Source organism: Agelaius phoeniceus, chromosome 8 (assembly GCF_051311805.1).
Source record: "Agelaius phoeniceus isolate bAgePho1 chromosome 8, bAgePho1.hap1, whole genome shotgun sequence".
In the NCBI taxonomy this organism is placed as follows: Eukaryota; Metazoa; Chordata; class Aves; order Passeriformes; family Icteridae; genus Agelaius; species Agelaius phoeniceus.
Genome location: NC_135272.1, coordinates 14,966,476 through 14,989,138, shown reverse-complemented (window position 1 = coordinate 14,989,138; position 22,663 = coordinate 14,966,476). Strand labels below are relative to the sequence as shown.

Below are 22,663 nucleotides of genomic sequence, written 5' to 3'. Positions count from 1 at the left end.
TACAGTCATTTACTTCATGAGAAAGCCTGCACTGAACAGACTTAGCCAGAACCACCAGGAGCAAACCTGAGTAAGTCAGGACTTTGCCTACAGACATCCTAAAAGTGAGGATGCTGATTCAACAGCAACAGTGTGGCTGCACAAAGGACACAGGCAGATTAACACCTGCATTTAGATGGAACACTAAAAGCTCACAAATTTCAAGACCCAAATATAGTCACTCTTAATTAATTACCTTCTTAAATGGTGCAAGAAGGAACTGCTAAAAAAGCTTAAAAATATGTTCTATTTTGCTGTTCTAACTGGATCTTCTCATTGGTTATGTTGCACTACCTGGAAATAGTTCCCAATGACATCACTTTTAATCCATCCCCCAAAGGACTAAGAATGGGGCTCTTGTCTCAGCATTCCATCAACATTTGCCCCTAAAATTCTAAGTTCTGAGCTCTGCAGGTTTAAAGCACTTAGAAAAGACTATCTTTGCCTTACATATTCTGACTGAAGAACTGAAGAACACCTGCCCATACCACACTGCTGTAATAACTCTGTACCTGTGAACAAAATCTGCCACATTGAGATAGAGACACCCTCTGGTATCACACACTCCCAGCCACATACTGAAAGAATTCAACAGAAGGGAAAAAATCTCAACTAAACAACAAAATAAACCCGCAAGTGCAGGAAAAAGGAAAGAAAGTGGACCTTTAAAAGAACAACACCAGAACACAGTCCACAAATTGAAACAACAGTCCTTAAGTGTGTTCAAAGAGGGCAACAGCAAGGACTAAGCACAGAATGTATAAAATAATTATAAACAAATCATGAAGGAGAGTATGCTCTAGCTTAACTAAGTAGCAGTAAATGGCATGAGTGAGATGTACATGAGCCTGGGCTCTGAGGCAGTTCCTATGGAAATTGCTAAGGTAACAAGCTACCCTACTTTCCAAGCTCCAAAGAAGGTATGACTACAACACTAAGTTAGTTATAAGCAAGTACTCCAAGCAGAAAACTTGTTTCACAAATAATGAATTCTACCTTACTCTATTGCAAGCAAACAACTAAGCAGTAAAGTGTCACAGGGCCTAATGACAATGGTATAATCTCAAAAACTGACCAGAGAAGGAAATCTTGACTCAGTTCTCACATCAGTTACATGAATTACTCAGATGATTGTTAAATTCTTTAATTGTAATCCTGATTTAGTTACTGTATTATAAACTGCAAAGTGTGCTAGAAACCTTCAAAACTTTGTTAAAACTCCAACTGCAAGACAAGAGGATGGCTACCCATAACCTGCAGGGAGGAGGAGATCTGTTAGAGTGAATTATTTTTTGATCCCCCATCTAGCACATGCTCATTTCTACTGGGTCTGCAAGACCTTTACACCACCTTCTGTAGGTGGGAATAAATGACAACCTTACATAACAGCAGAGTTGTTCTTTCCCCAGAACTGTCAGGTGAAGATGCAGCTGTTAGACATTCATGAGATGTTTGGAGATAATTTGCAGAGGGAAAGGTGTTGACCCAGTTGTTTAAAATAAGCTTGTGCAATGCATGATGTCTGATTGTTCAGAACTCTTAGGACAAAGTATAAAAACCTGTAGCTCAGGTTCAGTTGGTAGCACTGAGCAGCACCCTATAAAACTTGGATTACACACAAACCCATAGACCTGAGAAACACAAATGAATCTAAGCAGAATCCTATACAGGACTCAAGTAAAGGTGGACATGCAATCCAAAGAACACAAATGAAGTGTCCTAGGCAGTTTTATTTGGGGCTAGGTTTCCAAATGAGAGTGACTCCTGAAACATTAATACAGGATCCCAGTCCCGGTGCACGGTGTGTGCATGGCAGATGAGTTTCTCAGGGCATACCCCTAGGGCTGGCAAAGACACTCCTGTCATGCAGCTCTGGATCAAGACAGGTCTAGGAGGTCATCTCAGAGCTTACACCAAGCATGCCTGAGGCCCTCAAGCCTTTTTAAGTAAAGCTTCCTGGATGTCTAAAGCTCTCATTGAATGTGTCCACAGAAATGCTTTGGGTTCCCCTGTCTGGCTCCTCCATTCCAACCTCTCAGAATCAGAAGCACAGAATAATGAGGTTGGAAGAGACCTCTAAGATCAGTGAACCCAACCCATGCCCTAACACCTCAACCAGACTATAGCACCAAGTGCCATGTCCAGGCTTTTTTTAAACACATCCAGAGATGGTGATTCTACCATCTCCCTGGGAAGAGCATTCCAGTGCTTTATTATCCTTTCAGTGAAAAATTTCTTCCTAATATCCAACCTACACAATGTAGCTTGAGACTGTGTCCTCTGGTTCTATCAGAGACCAACCCCACCTGTCTGCAGCCTCCCTTCAGGAAGGTGTAGAGAGCAGTGTGTTCACCTCTAAGCCTCCTCTTCTCCAGGCTAAACAGCTCCAGCTCCTTCAGGACCTGCCAGCCGAGCCAGGAGCACACAGAGCACTGCCACAGCTGAGCTGTGCACACAGCAGGGACCCAGGCACTGGCTCAGGGCAAGGCTGCACAGCTCCAGCTCCTGCTCCCTCTTGTTCAGCAGCACTCTGGTGCCACACAGCAATGCCTACCTTCCTGAGGCATGACTGATTGTACAACACCCCTGTCTTTAGCTGAATTTGCAGTTCTTAACCCCAACATGAAAGAAAAGCTATTAGAGGGAACAAACCAGGCAGTCATTGTGCAATGCAGTACAACAGTCAGATATCTTGGCACAGATGTACACAACTTACAATCCCAAAGGAAATGAGTGCACTATTATTCAACCTAACACATTTTCTTGAAAGCAGAATTTGTATGTGATTTTTCTTGGTCTGTATCAGCTTCACTATTTACACTAAAACTCTTTAAGGGAAAGCAATTTAATATTTGAAACACAACTGAGGCAATGAAATGCCAACCACTGAAACTGTTGTGTGGGCCTTAAATATAAAATACAGTAATAGTTCTTGGTTGCATTTTATCCACTCTCATTAGAGTAACACAGACACACAAAGCCTTCTTGTCTGCTGCCCCAAAGCAGTGTTAGGTTGTTGGCAGACTGTTCTGGAGAAACATCCATTTCTCCAGTTAAAAGATTTTTTCAGTTCATGGTCATGTCCTGGCCCTTAACCCTAATGGACCAAGGACCTCATGGGTATGTCTGGATTAGTTACAGAGCAGTGTACTTATGGTGAAAAATGATTTACAAACCAAATAAAAACAAGTATCTACCTCAGGTATCATCTATGAAAAACACCTGCCCTCCATGCAAATCTATGTAGCTTTATGATTTTATATGATTACAATTTTCCTCACCTCCCCTTGCTGGTTAAAAACTGAATGGATGCACAGAGAGAATTCACAGAATGCTGCTCAGCCTGCAGAGGGGAGTGGGGGTGTAGGCAGGCTCTGTTGCACTCACATTGGGAATAATGACCACCTTATGCACAGGCTGCACAAAAATTATGTGGCACTTGAGAGCCTGTTTCAAACATTTCAAAGAGTCCATTGTTTTGCTGACTCCTCACTCAATCCCACTGTTCCCCAACACTTTAATGAGATTAGGACATGACACAGAAAACTGCTGATGTGGATAAGATGGTATCTCTCTGCCATCTCTAATATTAAAGATATATTGAGTTTTTATTTCTCTTTAAAAGCATTATTTATCTGAACACTGAGAGACAACATCCAACTCCACCATATGCTTCTAAACAGCCATTCTGAATTTTGGCACTGAATCACAAATTCCTCATGATCAATTATAGGATCCTGTGGATTTACCCTCCTCACACAGAAGCATATCCATTTTCTTAAGTCTTTCATATAAAACACATGCACACACCATGTTAATTGTTTCTGCCCAACCACTTCCTCTCCAGTGGCTCAGTCTGTAAAGTGCCATAATTTAGTCATTCCATTTGTTTATACCACACACTATTCCTTTGAAGATACACCAGAGGTGGTTAAACAACCTCTCAGTTAAAAAAACTACAGAGGTTATACCCAACTCAAAAGATTTTGAGGGCAACAACAGTAAAATCCTTTGATTAATTAATTCCCCAAATCTGATACTGACTGGAAAATGCTGTTGACCTTAAGGGTGCTGAACAAGTCTCCAGTTCTTCTGAAATTAGACCTGCTTGTACTGTGGTTTACATAGGAACTCCTATTTAATTACTTGGTTTCTGCTAGGATTATGAAATGTATTTGTTGTAACTGAAATGTAGTGCATTTACTTTAATTATTGATACTCTCATGTGTTTATTCAGAGCACTTTTACCCAGATTTTGCTGTAAAGCCTGGCAGTGTACAATGGTAAGAAGGATCTTACTTTTGTCAGTTTGGAGGAAAAAAAAACCCTCAACTCAGAAGCACTGAAAATTTACACAGAATTTCTTACTTACAAAGTTTGAATATCCCACAAAAATTTGCATTTGAGTCTGTTATAAGTGAAGTGCCTCACTAACTATACTGATCATCCAGGTGGAGCTCCAGACTCTCTGGGAAGGCCACCAGCTCAGTCCTACAGGAGCTCTTGCACCTGCCTGTTCACTGAACAGAAGAGGAAGATGCCAACAGTAGCTCTGGCTGCTCAGGAGTGCAGGTGATCAATGCCACAATCCATTGCTAGCAGCAAAAACCAAAGACAAAGGAAGCTCCCAAGCTTCAGCAGCCCTGAATGCTTAAGGAAACCCCAAGTTGAAAACAGGAATTTTTCCAGCAAATAAAGTAATTTCTACAAGGGCCCATTGTAGTGCTGTGCAGTTCTTGTTCACTTGAACACAAGTTTCAGCTGAATCCTGAATCACAGCTCCTAACCAGCCAGGGCACTCAGAACTGAGAGGAAATCACCCCACACAACTCCACAGCCTTTCATGCTATTTCTTTCTTTCATATTAAAGCCATGAGAACTCAAGGATAAAAGCAAAAAGATGAGTGAAACCAGCATCACCATGACTATAATTGTAATGGATAGACAATTATTATTTGCAAGTGCACACAGTCAATACAAAGGATGCCCTCAGCTTGGAAGAATTTAGCTTTATCAGGTGCTCACAGAACAAGCAACTTCTTCCTATCCTGCCCTAGGTGCAGCTAACTGGCCTGTTCTGATCTTTACATCTTGAGCTACACTAACAGTTAAATGCTTCACATATCCTAGTTACAGAAATGAATAGTCCAAAACTCCATGTCATTGTATGTAAAAGGTGAGAGCCACCTTCGAGGCTTCCACCAGATGACACTGGCTCCAAGCTAACATTAACCTTTAGAAAAGTAGGAGGCTAAAGCCCCAAATATGTCCAATTTACACAAGTAACAAAGAATCTTCAGAACATCAGCTTAAGCATCACCTCACACTGTGTGGTACAGAAATACAAACATACTTCTCTTCCAAAGATTGATCCACCTCAAACACCAAACTTTCCTGGATAAAAACCAGAAGTTGTTCTGCTGCACAGGGGATTATGCTTGGAAGTGAAGCCTGCAGGGAGAGCTGCAGGTTTTGCAAAGTCATGCTGAACAGTTTGCTACCTGAACTGCTGGGGAGCCAGCAGCAAGAGCCACCACCACTAGCTTACTTACTAATTTTCCAAAACATCATCAATCCAGGCAAACAGAAGGTGCCACAGGTATTAAAATAAGGGAAAAAATATTTTTTAAAATCTTTCGGAGGAAAATGCCTTGCTATAAACAATTCCAGGTCCAGAGTAATGAGATCATGCCTTCACAATAAAAATTCAATAAATAAGTCAGTTCTTCCTAAGAGGTAGTGTGCCAATCAAGCAAAAACCCTGTTACAGGGAAGAACTGCCAGCAGCACAAGTTATTTTAGCTGACATTACTTCAGAAAAAGCCCACCATTCACCATCTGCTCTGGCACAAATTCTGAAAGCTAAGAAAGTTTCCAACATCACTGATGAAAAGAAAGCAGTCGAGATGAAGAAGTTTTTGTTTTGCTGTTAAAAAGAACAAGCATCTAGGACAGCTCACATTTCAGCAAGAACAAACACAAACATAAATTTTGCACATTTCATTAAAATCATTTACAAAGAGTTACAGCAAGGCAGAGTGCCAGTGTAAGGAATATAACACAAAACAAAAAAACCTTTTACAAACTTTACAGGTGGGCAACTCCAAACAGTGGATCACTTCACACTGGAGTTAGGAACTCTAAGTTTCAGGGAACCTGACCACACTCCAGAAATACATTAATGGAAGCAAACACCACAGGAAAAATGGAGGAGTCATCATGTCATGGAGAACAATGGCATAAAAAAGAAGCTTTCAAGCATGAGCATCCATCTGGATATCAGAGGTTTGAAGTGAGCCTCTAATCAAGAGCTACCTAGAACTCTAAATTCCTTTGAAATGTTCGATGAGTTCCTACAGGAATTATACCAATACTATGAAGACAGCAATGAGATCATGCAGGTGAATGAATTCCAACCCTATCCTCCATATTGCTGTGATTTAGCCAATGAGTACAATGTACTTTCTCATTAAACACCATGGGGAAGTAATTACTTTCCCATTTCCTCCTTAATCTTGTCTAGCATAAAAAAATATAAACTAACCATAAAAAACCTTGAGTAAAAGCAAAATATGAAACTTGCCAAGTTCCATAGTTCCACAGTTTCATGGCAAGAGATTAACTATTCTCCACAAAAATATGATCTGACATTCAAGGTTTGAACTGAGTGGTCCATCACTATGACAAAGTTTAGACAAAATGGATGAACATATTTAACAGATTTATTTCTCCCCCATCTGAAACACAAAGCCAGAATGTCACTGCAATTTATGAATGAGCTAAATATTGAGGGCACCTTTTTAATAGTCTGGAAAATAAGGCTCCAAAAATCCCTCACCAGTTCTTTCTTAGACAAAAGCTAAGTAACAGATGGGGTTTTAATATTTCTCATGACACCAGATGATGCTTTATGTGCAGTCGTGCACTCTTAAACAGTTATTTCAAAAAATTCTGGTTTATGTTAAAAAAAGGTTTACTTGTAATTTAATATCTATTATATTTTCTCCCTAAATGGAAGAAACCAACAAGGACAGTTTAACAACCTCAAAACCCTAGGCAGTATGCTCAATCTATGAGGTAGAATTCCTAGAATAAAAAACCTTACTTATTTTATGATCTTAAAAAACTATATAATATTTAGAGTTAATGCGCATCCCTTCACTTTTACAGATTTTACACTTATAAGCTTAAAACATTTCGACATTTCTTCTTGACTATAATCTTGCTTTTCTCTTTCCTCTTTCTTTTTCCTCCCCACAGAGCAATTTAAACAGAACCCATTTATTAACCCATTTCAAATCCCTACCCCTTGAGGCAGGTATGATACCCCATAAAAACCTGGGTTTGCTATAACAACACTTTGGTTTCTCATAAAGCAACCCAAAATTCGCACAAAGTTCGAGAACAAATCTTCAGACATGACAGGTTATCTTTTTTCTTCATCCAATCAATTTCTGAACTCCTCTAGAAATTACACTATTTACTGCTAAATAGATTCTTTCATTAAATATTCCCTTCCATTTTCTTTTACAGTATCCTAAGTCATGAGGAGTTGGGAATAAAAAATTTGGGAAAGGACTTTTATCAAACAAAAAAACCTCTGAATATTTTTCAGAAATTTCTACTTAAGATCCTATTTTATGAGAAGGGCAAACTGGAAGTAGTGCATGGGTTTAGGAGAGTGTTTAGTGTTGTCTATTCATCACATTTCCATAGGTATGCAGCTGGCAAAAACCTTAATGAGGGCGCAGCTTTCTAGCATTTGTCATACTTACCAGCAGATCAAAATAGCATTTATCTGAGAGCATTCAACCCACTTGCACAAAAGCAGACAAACATTGGCCCAAGAAAGAAAAGGGAATCTGTTTGAGGGTCTCTCTTTCTCATCTGTGAGTGCCTCAACTCCCACTGACAGCACTCTACAGCCATACAATACAAGTCCATCTCACCAGGCTAGAAAGCTTTAAGAGTAGTGCTGAGGTCTAACTCTTCCACCACCAAAAAATTTACTTTATCAAATGCAGAGTGGAAAACAGAGCAATACTCTAAAACCTGGGTTCATTACTTCAGTTTTCTGAGTATAGTTTTATCACTCATGTCCCTTTCCAGACACACACCTAAGGTCAGCAAAAACCTGGGTATGTTAACAGAAAAAGGCTGCACCTCAAGAAGCCTTCCCTGCACACCTTTTTACTCCAGACAAACAAATCCCTGGGGCACAGACCTCTAGAACATGCAGATCAAACAAAACACATTCTGGCTTTTCATAGACAAGCGCTTTCAGCAATTGTTACTCAATCTAAGTGACCTCCTAGAGCCTAGGCCAGAAGGAGAAGCTGGCTCTATCTCCAAACATATACTGTATCCATGTTTACAATCATGTCCAGAAAACATATTTGAGCCAAGAGTTGTCACTCACCGTCACAGACTTCAGAGTCATGCCGTGGTAGGTGCCCATGGTGTCGATCTTGAAGCCTTCCGTTTCTGCCAAGAGAAAGAAACTTCTGTAAATCCTTGTGAGCACAGCAGTGCTTGTCTTGTCTAAATGGACATCCCTGAATCTCTCTGGAGTTCTTCTGTCAAAGGACACATCTTCCTCGGGTGGTGCTTTAGGTTCTGTACCCAGTACAGGGTAGTCACTAGGAAATCTGCTTTCTTTAGACAGAGGGCAGTTTGATGTTGCTGCTTTCTCTAACCATTTAACATGTCTTATACTTGAATTAGTACAGAAAGCTACTATGTCATTATTTTCTACTTATCACAACTGTTTTATTTGCTACCTGAGTAGCTTCTAAATAATACTTTTCCTGTGGCATGAAGTAATTGGAAGCCCTTCAGACAAAGGATATAAACCTAAATCTTTGTGAGAATATGTTACAACTTGCATGTGGGTCTCAGAAATTCTCCTCACTACAAGATTGAGAAGCCCCATTCATATTCCCAGAATACATTATAATGCAACATATTCAACCTGTATTAATGGAAAAATATACCTAAGAAACCAATTTACATGCCAACTATAAAAGTGTGGCCATTTTAGCTTTATAAATTGACTTCTGGAGTGCTGAAGAGTAACACTGGCATTCTCATATGATACAGAGGACAGAATCTAGATAAAATGCACAATACCAGACTAAAGATTATAAAAAGGGGCATTCTTTGGGGGGTTTTTGTAATTAGTTTTAATTAGATAGAATTTATGCTAAGTGCCAGAAGCCTGCAACTGCCCAATGACTAAACCTGCTGTCAGCAGCCTATTTACTCTTGAAAACTCCTTCCCTGTCCCACTGTTCTCAGCTATTTAAGATCAAAGTAAGCTCCTGAACAGGGCCAACAGGACTCACAAGAAAACCTTTTTCATTTTGTGAATTCCCTAGCCTCATGCATTTACCATCAACTGATCCCATCACACAACCATCCAAAAATTTCTACCTAAAATGGCATAATAATCACCACTCAAACCATGATAAACAAGCATTTGTCTGTAAGCAGTTCTGGGCTATATCAAGTAGAATTGGGTAAAGGTAACTGATACTGTGCAGAAACAGCTACTTGGAACTGGTATGTTTTTGTCATTTCTTACACCCCCTTCATTTTGTGCACCAGCCCAAAGTCACGATAGACAAAGAAATAAGGCAGAACCAAAGCATGGCTCCTACCCGAATTTAAAAAAAGTCCAAGAAAAATATTGAATTTTCAAATCCATTAGAGCTTCTTGCTCTCATCACGAGTAAATTAACTTAAACTGAAACCCAGACAACCTTGAAAACCATTCACATGATGTGGGAAGCATCTGTGGCTTGCTCATCCTTTCTTCCTTAGATGAAGATCATCAGGCACTCAAAGGAAACGAGGCCAAAAAATTTCCCAGATTTAAGAACTCTCCAGTGCCTATAAAAAGATACTCCAGAGTTTGGAACTTATCATACTCCTCTCACCACAAAGACAGCTATCTACTTACTGAACAGTTTGGGCTTGCACCTTTTCCCCCTCAGTCATGCCAGACCTGCCACCCACTACCAAGCCAAGATGCCCCATGTCACTGACCATGTTTGTTTTACAGTCCCCTTAGTTCCAGCTGTTCTTCAGCTTCACTTCTCAAGGCCACCCCTCCCTTTCTGCCAGATTAACATTTCTGAACTACAGACATGATTCTGAGAAAGTAAAATGGAGGCACAGACACACATGAATACAGTCCTTTCTACTAAAAAAAAATTCTACTAAAAAAAAAAAAAAAAAGAAAAAAACCAAACAAATAAAAGAAAACCCACCAAAAAAAAAAAAAAAAAAAAAACAAAGAAAGCAGCCTAGCCTCCCTATAAAAATTGATACTGTCTCCCTATATAAACTGATAGGCCTTCCCACCTTTCCCCTCAACCCCAAGCTATAACTATGCCTTGAGTCTTAGCTCAGAGGTCACACCTCTAAACTTGAATGGTCAAAAGGTGACTGCACAAACACTTCATGGAGAACAGGTTGCTCTGTGACTATACAGGTCACTGCTGCAGGGCAGGGAGCATGTAAATATTTCAGGTGGTGCCTGGAGCCTTGTAGAATACTTGGTAGAACTCCCTAAATTGAAGGGATGTTTTTGCTGACTTGTAGTGATGTAAATCAGAGGTGCCTCATCTAGGCTGACAGTTGTTTGTGAATTTCAGAACAGCACCAGCAGAAGAACCTTTGTCCTTTCCAGACTAACCTATTATGGGTTCCTCATGCCTGTCACACAGAGCATTTCCAACTATTTTAGTTAGATATTCTTTCCAAAGAACACAGACACCCCATAGCAAGAGCAGCATAGCACCATCCTCTGTTGTGCCTGGCCCGCTGTGGCTTCTTTCCTCTCAGAACAAATCCTGACTTTGTAATTATCTCTCCATGTTTGTTCCCTGTCTCCATCAGCATTGCAAAGGAACAAAGGCCCACAGAGCCAGCAGCACAGTTAGAAAGTAAATCAAAGGGGAGAGAGGCACCTAGCAGGGAACCAATCTCTGCTCAACTGCCACTGGCTTCATCTTTTGCAAAAGTCTTCTCAAGTCTCTCATAAAATCTGTCCTGGTTCTTTTAATGAGCCATGGGAGCCACAAACCACAGCTCTGGCACTCATCAGCTTCCTGCTCCCAGCCTTGTCCTGACCCTTCTTTCTAGCACAAGTCAGTAACTTGGATGAAGAGCCACTTGTTGCCTCCAGCAAACCCCAGTTTCCTGCTTGATCAACGTTCCCAGCAGCTACACAGGGGCCACAGTACTATTCAGAAGCTACTCAGGTAGCAAATAAAACAGTTCTGATAATTAGCAAATACTGGCATAGTAGCTTTGTGCACTAATTCAAATATGAGACATGTTTTATGGTCAGTGTAGGTACCCACCCACATTCCTGCAAACAGTCACTGCAGCCTCTACCAGAGCTGCTGCAGGGCTCATGCTCTGCTGCCTGCAGTAGGGTGGGACCATAGGAGAAACCACATCCCCAAGTGCCCACCAGCTCTCCAGCTTCCTGCCTCAAACCCTACAGCAACTGGAGAAGTAGAGTTCAGCATCTCCAGCTTCCAGAGGGGGATAGCAATCCCCCTGAAGCAGGAACAGCAGTGACACATTTGTCAGAACACAGCTTGATTGATTCCATGCTCTCACACACACCATGTGGTATTGTACCTGTCAGCCAATCACTTCTCTTACAGAAACAAACACTGCCAGAAGCATGAGCCCTGCCCCTTGCATGTCTGTACCATTTTGTCAGGTCTCAGTGGTTTGTACACTTGGGCACATCCAGCAGCACCCTCAGCTCCACTCACTGTGCACAGCCTGGGCAAAGCAGGAAACAAATGTTTCCAGGTCAGGGACTCCACACTTCCAGCTTCATTCCCACTTCAAAAATTGCTGAGGGTGTCACAGCCAGCTTAATGCTGTAAAAGATATTCAAGGAGCAGGCTCTTTTCCAAGGCCAGGCTCTGAGCCTAACACAGCTGCTCAAAAGCAGACCTGGCATACAAGAGGAACCAGGGCCATGGTGAAGAGGAGCAGAAGAGAGACCCGGGGCCATGCCCCCAGCACTGATCAGCACAAAGGCTGGGCCACACCCTCCAGGAACACAAAAGCTTCTCCTCTGCCTCCCAAAGCAGCTCCAACCTGTGCTGCTGAGTCATGCACCAGCAGCAAGCTGACACGGTAATACTTGGCCAAGAATTCGTTTATAACTCCAGCTTCAAAATCCCAGCTCCACTGTGGTAATAGAAGCAGTTAAAATGATAAACCATTGACTAAGAAAAGGGTATTTAAGAAAAAAGAGCCTCATAAATAAAGGTACATGTTGGTAAGACTTTGGACCCTTGTTTTTAAGCTTGGAATTAGATTCAGAACAACTATTAAAAAACTTATTGAGGGTCTTGTATACACTGGGAATTTTCAATATAATTACTACCAAGTTATGACTCACATTTCCTTTAGGCATACAGCAGTCCCTATTAAATGCTTCAATCACAGGTCTAACACTAAGGACTAAAGAAAGCAAGCAAAACCCAACAATAATTTTGTCATGAAAAACTGTGCTGCAACCTTTTGTTTGCCAAATAGAATCAATTTTAGAAATATATGCATTGTTAAAAACACCAACATCAACACATGCCTTAAAACTACATCTTGAGATGTAAACACAATAACTACAACTAAATAAACAACTCTAATGCCTTAAAAACATAACCTATCACCACAGGTTTTTTCTTTTTCAGTCATGGCATGTATTATGGTCACAGTTTCTCAGTTCCATGACCCCAAGACTGGTAAAAGAACCCTAAAAATTTCCAGTGTAGTTCATCACAAGCTACCTTTCTAGCATCCCCATGCATCAATCTGAGTGCCTTTTCTTATATAAAATAATGAGAGCTAGAAATGAACATAGGCACCCTAATGCATCAGCTTTTTGGACTGATGATATTCTGATTGAGCATTTGGGTGCATGTTCTGTTTCCTTGCACATAATATTAATGCTCAGGGTGCCTTGCATTTGCTTAAAGCCACTGCTCCACATCCATCTAGGTCACCCTGCACTTTGATTCTGCACCTTCTGCAGCTCCAGTTATCCAATCCAGCTACAAACGAGCTCTGATACATTACCCAAAGAATAAAAGCTTGAAAAAGACTCAATTTCTGGAAAAAGACCTGAATTTCTGGAAGGAAGTCAAGGGAAATAAAAACAGAACAAAGCAGCATGTCTCAGACACTGAAGAGCTCAAGTTAAAGCCTTGGTTTGAACTGTGGATGAATAAGACTGAATAACCACTTCTTTTTTCAGCTGTATATTCAAGCCCCAGATAGCAACACTCTGCATACTGCCTGGAAATGATTCACTACCCCACTTCACAGCCCCAGTAATTTCATCCCTGACACCAAATGTCACTCTGCATGAGTTTACTGAGCACTCCCTTACAGTACTCTATCCTAACAAGTAAGTTTCACACCTAAATTTCCAAGTTACACTGATTACTTCACAAATTCTCTGTACAGTTCATATATAACAGCTCTGTTATAATATAATAATCTTACCAGTAATTAACAACAACATCTTAAGTTTCTCACAGCAATTTATGTGTATTTTCCAGCACAGAAGTGAATGTGCAGTGCTAAAAGTGTTAAGTTTTTAAACTAGTTGGCCATACCAAGCCAGAAAATACAGATAGATCACATTCTTTTTCCAAATGTGCATCTCTTATACATACTCTCTGTTAGGGAAAAATAACAATCATATGAATCTTCAAGTGAATGCAATAAATGAAAGTTTAATCAGTCAAACTAAGTCTGACCAGTAAAACTTCAGAACCTTTTATCTCCTGCTACCAATTCTACTCTCCCTGTATAAAAGGATATCACACAAAATAAAATAAAATAACTTAGAATGAGAAATGCCTTATAAAGAAACTTTCTTAACAACGTAGATGAGAGAGAAACAAAATGTTCTGGTCCAGAGTCACCTCAAACATAATAACTTCACAGTCCTCTGTTCCCTGGGCTTAGCACTTAGGACTGACAAAACTCTGGAAAATGGCAGCTGTGTCTGAACATCCAGTAAAGTTATAAATAAAATATAAGATGACAACAGCATGAAGTCAACAGCAAACTTGCCTGAAGGAAACATTTGAACACAGTCAGGAATATTCTTTTCACCATTATGGGCTGAAATCACACAGCAAGACTCTCTGATTTACCCTAAACAGGGCTGAAGATGGCTGGAGGTTTTGGGGGTTTTTTGTTTTGCTTTGGGGGGAGGAGTAACAATTGGCTGCTACTATGTTGAAACATGGTGAACAACAGGAACACTCCTGGAATAAGCCTTACAGACCTAACCTTGGAGCAGCACAGGCAAATTTGACTTGGCCATCCATACTGAGAGATGTGGGTCACAAAAATGTTACATCTGCAAGACTGCCATCCCAGCACTCCTGCACACTTGGAAATTACAGAGCAAACAAGCATGTGAAAAAAATCTTCTGAGGTAAAGCCACCCAAGAAAATGGGGGAAGAAGACAGAATAGCATCTGAATATTATCTAGTTGAATCTACCTAAAAGCAGAAGAGCACCAAAACATGTATATCAATAATGTGTGTTTAAATATCAAACATTAAGGCATACAGGAGAGGACACAAAATAAGTTCCTAAAGCTTATTTTGAGCCTAGGATTTTTAAATCCTGAACAAGACTTTAAAATTACGTTGGTCAAGAAAGTACAACAAACACAAGTTTGGAAAAATTTCTCCAGTTGTAAAATGCTCTCTAATAAACTGTAAAAAAACCACTCAAGCAAGTAATACAAAGGAAAGGAAGAGGACTAGCAAGGTAAAAAGAGGAAGTTTAGCACAGGATGCAGCTCTGTACTGTTGAAGAGAAAATACCATCACTAACTGCGAGGATGGAAGAAACCAAAGCAACAGCAAAGAAACAGCACCCAAGCAAAGTGCCTGCAAGCAGTTCACCTCCTCACCTCCAAAACATTTGAGCAGCTGGGCAGGATGGGTGCACTGCCAGGCAATGTGTTCTTCCACTTTCCATGTGGAAACATCCAAGATGTGCAATTCCTACTGCAAACAACATTCTAATGCTTCACAGAACTTGAAGGATGTCAAAGGAAAGGTTTCTCTGTCCTGCCTGACCAAAGCTGCAGGAACAAGACACCCCCTGGACAAAAGGTGACCAAGCCCTGTCCCCTTCCCTGGGCTGCTGAGCAGTTCCACTGAATGCACCTGGAACTCAGTGTTTGCTCTTCAAGAACAGCACAATCACCACCCCCTCACACTGACTGTTAAACCACTCTAGCAGCAAAGCCTGTCCCATCTGGCAGGAAAATTTTAAGTTAGTCTACCAGAGAGGCATCCTTATACATTGCATCAGAAATAATGATCCACCACAAGAAGCAGAGAAATTTGGCTGCAACTCAACAGTTTACTTAATGCATGTTAAAATTCCTAAATTTACCCTCTTAGCTCTACAAGCTTTGAATTTCTTATGCTAAGGACAAGACAGCTAATGGAAAAACTCTATTAAAGCCTACAAATATTCAAAGAAAAACAGTTCACCTCTTTGCTGCCTAAACTTGAAATACTGTAGTATCATACAAAACTGAATATAGGCAATGTGCCACAATCCTGCTGCAAGTAGAAGAGGACTACTGTGAAGCCTTGCTAGGATTTCAGTACCTCTGAGGAAAGAGCCAACAGGTGAGACACAGAGAACAAAGCCTAGAGACACTGTCCTTTGGCTTTGTGTCACTTTTTAGCCAAGCCCACCACTGTGCCCACTGTTAGAAGCACCACAGCATCCTGCCTTCCACTGTTGGTAGCCAACACAGGTAGTCACAGAGGGCAAGGTGTGGGAACCCTTCAGAATGGCAGAAATCTGTAGGATTCAGCTTTATCGTGGGTGTTATCCACCATCACTAAATAAAGGTGGATACAGTGGCATAAAGACTGCAAGTTATTACTCTCTGAATTTAATTATCTTTCTTTTCCTTCAAAATTCTTTCCCCAAAGTCCCAATACTGCAACCTTTCCATAAACAAGTACAATTCCAAGTTCTTACTCAACTTACTGTAAAAAAAAACAGTTTAATGAAAAAGAAACCCTTTTATTTTTATTGATGACTAAAATAAATTAAAAATCCCATAAGGAATGGGCTCACTTGTGACAGAGCTGTAAGTGATGTGCATCATTCAGTTCTAAGCAAATGACATTATCTGTGCATTAATGCCTAATTATGACAGGAAAACCACCTGTCCTCAGAGTTCCAGGCAGATTACAATTTAAAGGTAATATTTTTACAATAGAATACCCTAGAAGTAAATGAGATCTTTGCTATTTTCTGAAGTTAATTTGAAGCCAAAGAAGATCTCAAATATCTCTAGGTCCTCTCCTAAGAAATCCAGATGTTAATTACTAATTCTATGTAACTTCCATAAGTGAGGTACCAATACCTTTGATAAGTCAACCTCATGTTTAAAATACCTTCTTTCCAACACCTCATTTTTATTTCCAGTACTAGCCTACACTTAGCTAATGTGGTATTCTTAACCTATGTATTTCTTTAAATATCCCTAGAAACCTGAAATACAAAATTAACTTTGTGTGACTACACCAAATATAAGTAACCAGAAAGTTAAGGCAAAAAAACACTCTCTAAAATGGATTGTGACAATGAGTTATTTTTTTTAGGCAGGTAGAATATGACCTCATCACAAAACAATCTTTCAACTGGAAAAATTGCTGCAGTCCAGTCAATCCCATTTCAGCACCAAGTGAAACCCCAACACCACATTCTCAGAATCACACAAGAGGAAGAAGCAATTCAGAAATGTAACACAATTTGCATGACCTTCTGCAAGAAGCACAAAACCATCCAAGCACAACAAACAAAGACTGCAAAATAAAACCACAGCAAGACATGAAAGTGAAGTAACTGAACTTGTGCTAAAAACAAGATTAAAAAAAAGCAATGGGGGCAGGAGAAAAATTGCATTAGAAAGGCAAATCATCACTCAAGTTCAATGTTCACAATCTTTTAAAACTGGTGAGACTTCTTCAATATTGAAGATTGTTTCCATCTCCTCTCCAAGAGGGTGCTTGTGTTTTGCACTGCTGTTCCCAGTTTGCTTTTTCATTTAAATAGACACAACTAGATAATATTTACTTGCAATTACTGAAGGCAACCTTTAGAGCAACTGTGATTGTTTGAGGAGAGGGAATCCATTATATGTTATGAACCTGACAGTTATCCCTGCACTTGTGATTCTTTTATTAATTGCATAAGACCCTCCCCAAACAATTAGGTAGAAACAATTTCTACAAAATAATACTTCTGGATTTTATTACTTGGAAAGCTATCTTTCAGCATAATTACATCTCTTTTTTTGTCTTTTCATAGGTTTGTGAAATAATAGCAGGGAAAATCCCCTAACATGAACTTGGTGACTGGGGAGTTTTGGTCCTCAATTTTTTTTTTTAAATTTTGAAAAAGGCATTGTATCAACTTACCCTCTTTGCCTTTAAATCTTTCCTGATCATATCTGTTGTAGGCAGCTGGAATAGGTTGTTTATTTCGTAAAGTGGGATCCTAAAACAGGTTAAAAAACATTTGTAAAACATACTAAAAAGTATTTGATGGTTTTTGAATTTCATGAAGAGTTACTTAGAACTACTCAGGAGTATAAAACCAGTTCCATTTCGTAGGAGTTTCAATGCATTTGAAAACTTCTGATGTTTCCATTCAATATCCACTTACAGTCTTACAGGAACAGTTTAGTACTGAATGCAAAGAAAATAACCTGAGGCAAAACTGAAATAACAAACAGTAACAAACTACATTATTAAAATCTCTACTGGGATTTATTATACTTCAAGAATTAGTGAGGAAAAAAAATCATTAACTGACAATTCATGATTAGGGCTCCAGCCACACAAAATTTCTCTTGTCAGCCAGATTAAGATAAAATTTTGTTAATAAAATAAATAAAAACAAATTTTGAGGGGGGAAAAAAAGAAGGCATTCTGGGAAAAAAGTTTTTAAAAAGCACCAATCTAGAGGAACATTCAATATCAATTCAATCCTTTTTGTGGATGGCTTAGTTATGTATTCACATTTATTCTGAGTGGGACATTTGAATAATGCCATGCACAATCTAAGAAATTCAACACAAAGCAAATATTTACATGTTGGAATTCATCTCACTATTTAAATTTAGTTCTTTGTTAAATGCAGTAGCAGCAAAAACAAAACACAGAGTACAATTAAACAGCTTTTAGAGCAGACTACCATCATGCTCAAAGATACATTAGGTTTAATAGAACACAATAGTAAACACCACACTTCTAAACAAATCCTGTCTAATACCTGGATAGAAGTAAACAATACAGCTCTAAGTCTGTCCTGATTTATCACAGGCAAAAGAAAGCTGGTTCGAGCTGTTCCCACTCATGAGTCATGCTCCAGATTCTTAAACATTTGCTACCCTATCTGTCAGAAAAGCAGCAAAACATTTCATTTGAAATGGCAGCACTCTCATGGAATACACTTTTTGCAAATAGATGCAGCATGTGGCTAATGCTTGATAGATGCAGAAGCTGGCACTAGCAGATCCATCTCTCAGTAACAAGAGCATATTGAACTAATTAAACTAATATATTCAACTCCTTAAATACCAATAAATGCAACTTAAATCAAAGAATAGCTGTGAAGTTATGCTTCAAAAATATGCATTTTTTGGAAGAAAACCAAAACAAATGGTGTATGTAATAGTGAGAAGAGACTGTACTCTCACTTGTGGTGTCCCAGCCCTTGTGTCCAGCCACACACTGCCCTTACCGTTGGTGCTGTGTTTGGTGCAGGTCTTTGCTCAGGTGCTCTGCCTTCTTCTCTGGCTTTAACTGATTGAAGAATTGCAAAAATATTCTTGGCAAAGTTCTGAAAAAGATATCAGGTACCTGTGAACCTTACTGACCATCTGCATTTCATATAACAACCAGCCAGGTGAAGACACCACTTGGTTAACTTACATTTCACCAAAAACCAAAACTGGTGCACCAATTTCCTAAATTGACCCCTTTTCTGTGACAGGATCCAAACATTAACAGGGTTTTAAGGCATCACTGCTACCCCCTATTCTTTAAGGGCCACACCTGCTAAATCTAACTAGCTTCATTACACCACAAGGTAAACCAAACTCCTCTCAAAGCACTTGTAACCTGTAAGGTACAGAATTAAGTGTACACAATGTCTCCTACTAATGTCAATTTTCAGTAATGGTTCACCAGTAAAAGAAATCTTTTTATCAATTAGGGAAAATGTGTTTTTTTTTACTGGTTCAGAATAATATATTCACAAAATGCTAACACTGCTCCAGAGTATTGTATATTAACACTGAAGTGCTGTTAACACCACTGGCATCATGAAACAAACACATGAATTACAAAACAAAGACTTCTGGGGTGAATTTGGTAGAAATCACTTAGAGAGCTATACTGCAAAGCCTCCCTAAGCCTGCTCACTTGACCTCAGTGAACATCTTGTCAATCCACTGCAAGCCACCAAAGGAAGGAACTGGAAAACCACCAGAAACCTCTTATGAAGGCAAAGCCATCCCCTGAGCAAACCCAGTTCTTTTGACAAAGTCTGAGAGAACTCACATAAAACTGTATTTAAAGTTATTTTCAGTCAGAAAAATCCCAAGGAAAAGACTTTCAAGAGCTGCAAGCCATGCACATATCAATTATAAAAGGATACTCAAAGTCTAAACCACAAGCTTTTACTGCAAATTCAGATTTCTCCCTAACTGTGGCCTGGGCATCATATCAATCAAAATTCTTGTCATTGCTGTGCTTTATCACACACTGTCTCTAGGAAACAAGGCTACTCCATCTTCTGAAACTCACAAGGAGGAACTAATTAACAAGAGGAGCAATGGCTTCAGAGTGACTGTCCCTGCAGAACCCAAATCTCCCAGTCACAAGGAAGTTACAACCCACATTCACATCCATATTTTACTCATAAAACCTACAGTTCATATAGTCTTAAAGGGAGTTGTAATTTCAAATTATGAACTTTTCCAAGGCCTTTAAACACATGGGACTTTAATAGCCTTAAATTGCACATCCTGGACCAAACTCAGGTAAACACCCCACAAGGTTGTTTCTCCCATCTGCTGACAACAAGCCACTAATAAGCATGGAATCAGAAGTGTTCTTGCTGATATCTTTTTCCCACAGCATGAAAATGCAAGTCCCCCAGGGCCACAACTAATGACTGTTTGGAAGGGAAGAAAGGCAGCAGTGTTTTAACAAGCACTCAAACTAATATCATCTTCTTGCTGGTCACTGGCTTGGTCAGGGATATGGGATTATATTACTGTGACAGAAAAATGATTGAGCAGCAAGAGCACTGCATGTACCTGCTGATTTGTAAAGCCCTGCAGAGTTGAAGACTGCTAAGCTTTCACTGTTCATCCCTTCAGAGATCAGAATATGAATATCCATTAGCTTCTGCCCTAGATTTAGTTAAACTTAGTTAAACCAAGTGCAACACTTTTACCACCAAAAACTTCTGGTCTGAGGGACAGAGCAGAAAAGAAGAGGATAAAAAACCCAAACATCAAAATATTTGTTTCTCTGCACAGATGCTCTATCCCTTGCCAACACAGTGACTAACACACATCAACTCAAGTTACTCTCACTGATGGTGATTTAATGCCAGGATGTTTGTGGAGAAATCCCAGGGCCAGTCAGATCAGACTGCTCTGATAAGGAAGGCTTAATGAAGTCACATCACTAACTAAATTTCTTTTGTAATAAAACTACTTCCATTGCAATATATCACAGTTTATTTTAAAAAATTGCAGTCTTTAATTTCTGTAGCCCACCATAACCCCAATTCTCATTAGCAAAGACTTCTACTCACTACAGCAGCTTCATCATGCTAGCAAAAACAAACATTTTTCTAATAGTGATCATCAAGGATAAACACTGGTTTCAGCTTCATTGAAAACAATTCTAGAGGAAGAAAAATTGAAGAAAAGGATACTTCATCTCATTCATCTGACAAGAATGAAACCTTAAATCCAACATGTAAAACTAGAAGTATACACCCTGTTACATAATATAGCTTACAGTGCTTCAAAAGTTTCCTATAGCTAAATTGCAACCAATTTTTAATCAGATTTACATTCTGATGTTTCACTGCAGAAAAACAGAAGCCTAAGGAAAAAAACATATAAAAATCAAAAAAACTCTTGAACTGACAGAAAGGATTTCCTGGACGTGCATCCTAGAAAATCAAGAGCTGCAGAATGCTGTAAACATTGTCCAGACTTGGAGTAGGGCTGGAGAAGGAAGAATTGAGCCCCAACTGCATTTCTTTACACGTTTGCTTGATATGCTGAGACATACTGCTAAATCCTTTAGAGCCACTGGCAGACTGAAAGGCACGATGCTGTGCCAAAAAGGCAATATTCCTATCACACATCCTCAGTCATTCCTATATATGGAATGAGAAGAAAAATGCAAACAGCACTGAGATGGCCTCATAAAAGCACAGCAGAAATTAAAACACTGCTCATAAGGAACATGAAGTGATAAACTGTGTATTTAAAAGAAAATATTTTGCACATCTAAAATTAAAGCACACATTTAAATCTCAAATTCAAATCAAAAAGTAAGAAAATCATTTAAGGCATCACTCTCCTATGCCTTCAGAATACGTATCTTCAATTTGCAAACTGTTCACCAAGTTTGAAGTCGATTTTCTCTCCTCCCTGCTCTTGTAATTCCCAACTGCAGGGACTCCTGGTACCCCTCAAACTGCTCTCTGCACACCTTGGAGCTGGACAAGCCATGCTGGGGCACACAACAAGCACACTGCCACACAGGAGAGTGTAGATGAACCACCTGGATAAACAGGTGTCTGCAATCCTGCTTCCAGTACAATGGTAGTTAAAAAATTCACAAATACACTACTGGAATTTATATTGCTAAACAACTAAGAGCACATGATGACTCTGTCAAGCTTCAGATTAGGGAGCCTTTAAAAACAGGTTGATAAAAATTGAACTTGTTCCAAACCATTTGGGGAAAAAAAATAGAAATCAGATGCTCCTTTTCCAAAAAGTTAATCTGGGCATTTCTTTGTGTTCCACAGTAAATTAACTGTGAATTACTAAAGCTGAACTGAAAACATAGCTGTGAGTATATTTGCTCTCTGTATAGCTGTGGACTATGCTCCCTGTACAGCTCCCTGTGTATTTATGGACTATGTGTTCAGTAAAATGTGCAATTTTCACTTGTTCTATGTTATCTTCACTAAATTTTTATAGCAAGAATATTATATGAAAGAAAACTGAAATATTTAATTTGAAATGTTAATTCAGAAGTGTGAAACATCAGCAACACTGTAACAGCCTGAAGATACAGTACAGCATAAAATCTCCAATCCCCTTCATACATAATCCTAGTTTATTTCTCCTATGAATGCAGCATATGGAAATGCTTACTTTTTCATAGTTATGTTAGAGCAGTGTTTAAGGAATTACTTTATTGCTTTTTAGCTGACCTAAATATTCTTTCAGGAAACATAATGCTTTATTTTACAGACTTT

The 22,663-nt window shown here is 39.4% G+C and overlaps 1 protein-coding gene across 1 annotated transcript in view; it reads right to left on the bottom strand.

Moving 5' to 3' along the window:
* CDC73 (cell division cycle 73) overlaps nt 1-22,663 on the bottom strand; it is a 102,323-nt gene that overhangs the window by 63,217 nt on the left and 16,443 nt on the right. The window contains exons 8-10 of the mRNA XM_054638831.2: nt 18,884-18,982; nt 17,557-17,635; nt 8,459-8,523 (exon numbers count right to left, since the gene is read on the bottom strand). Of these exons, the coding sequence (XP_054494806.1) occupies nt 8,459-8,523; nt 17,557-17,635; nt 18,884-18,982 (243 nt within the window). The remainder of the gene's footprint in view (nt 1-8,458; nt 8,524-17,556; nt 17,636-18,883; nt 18,983-22,663) is intronic.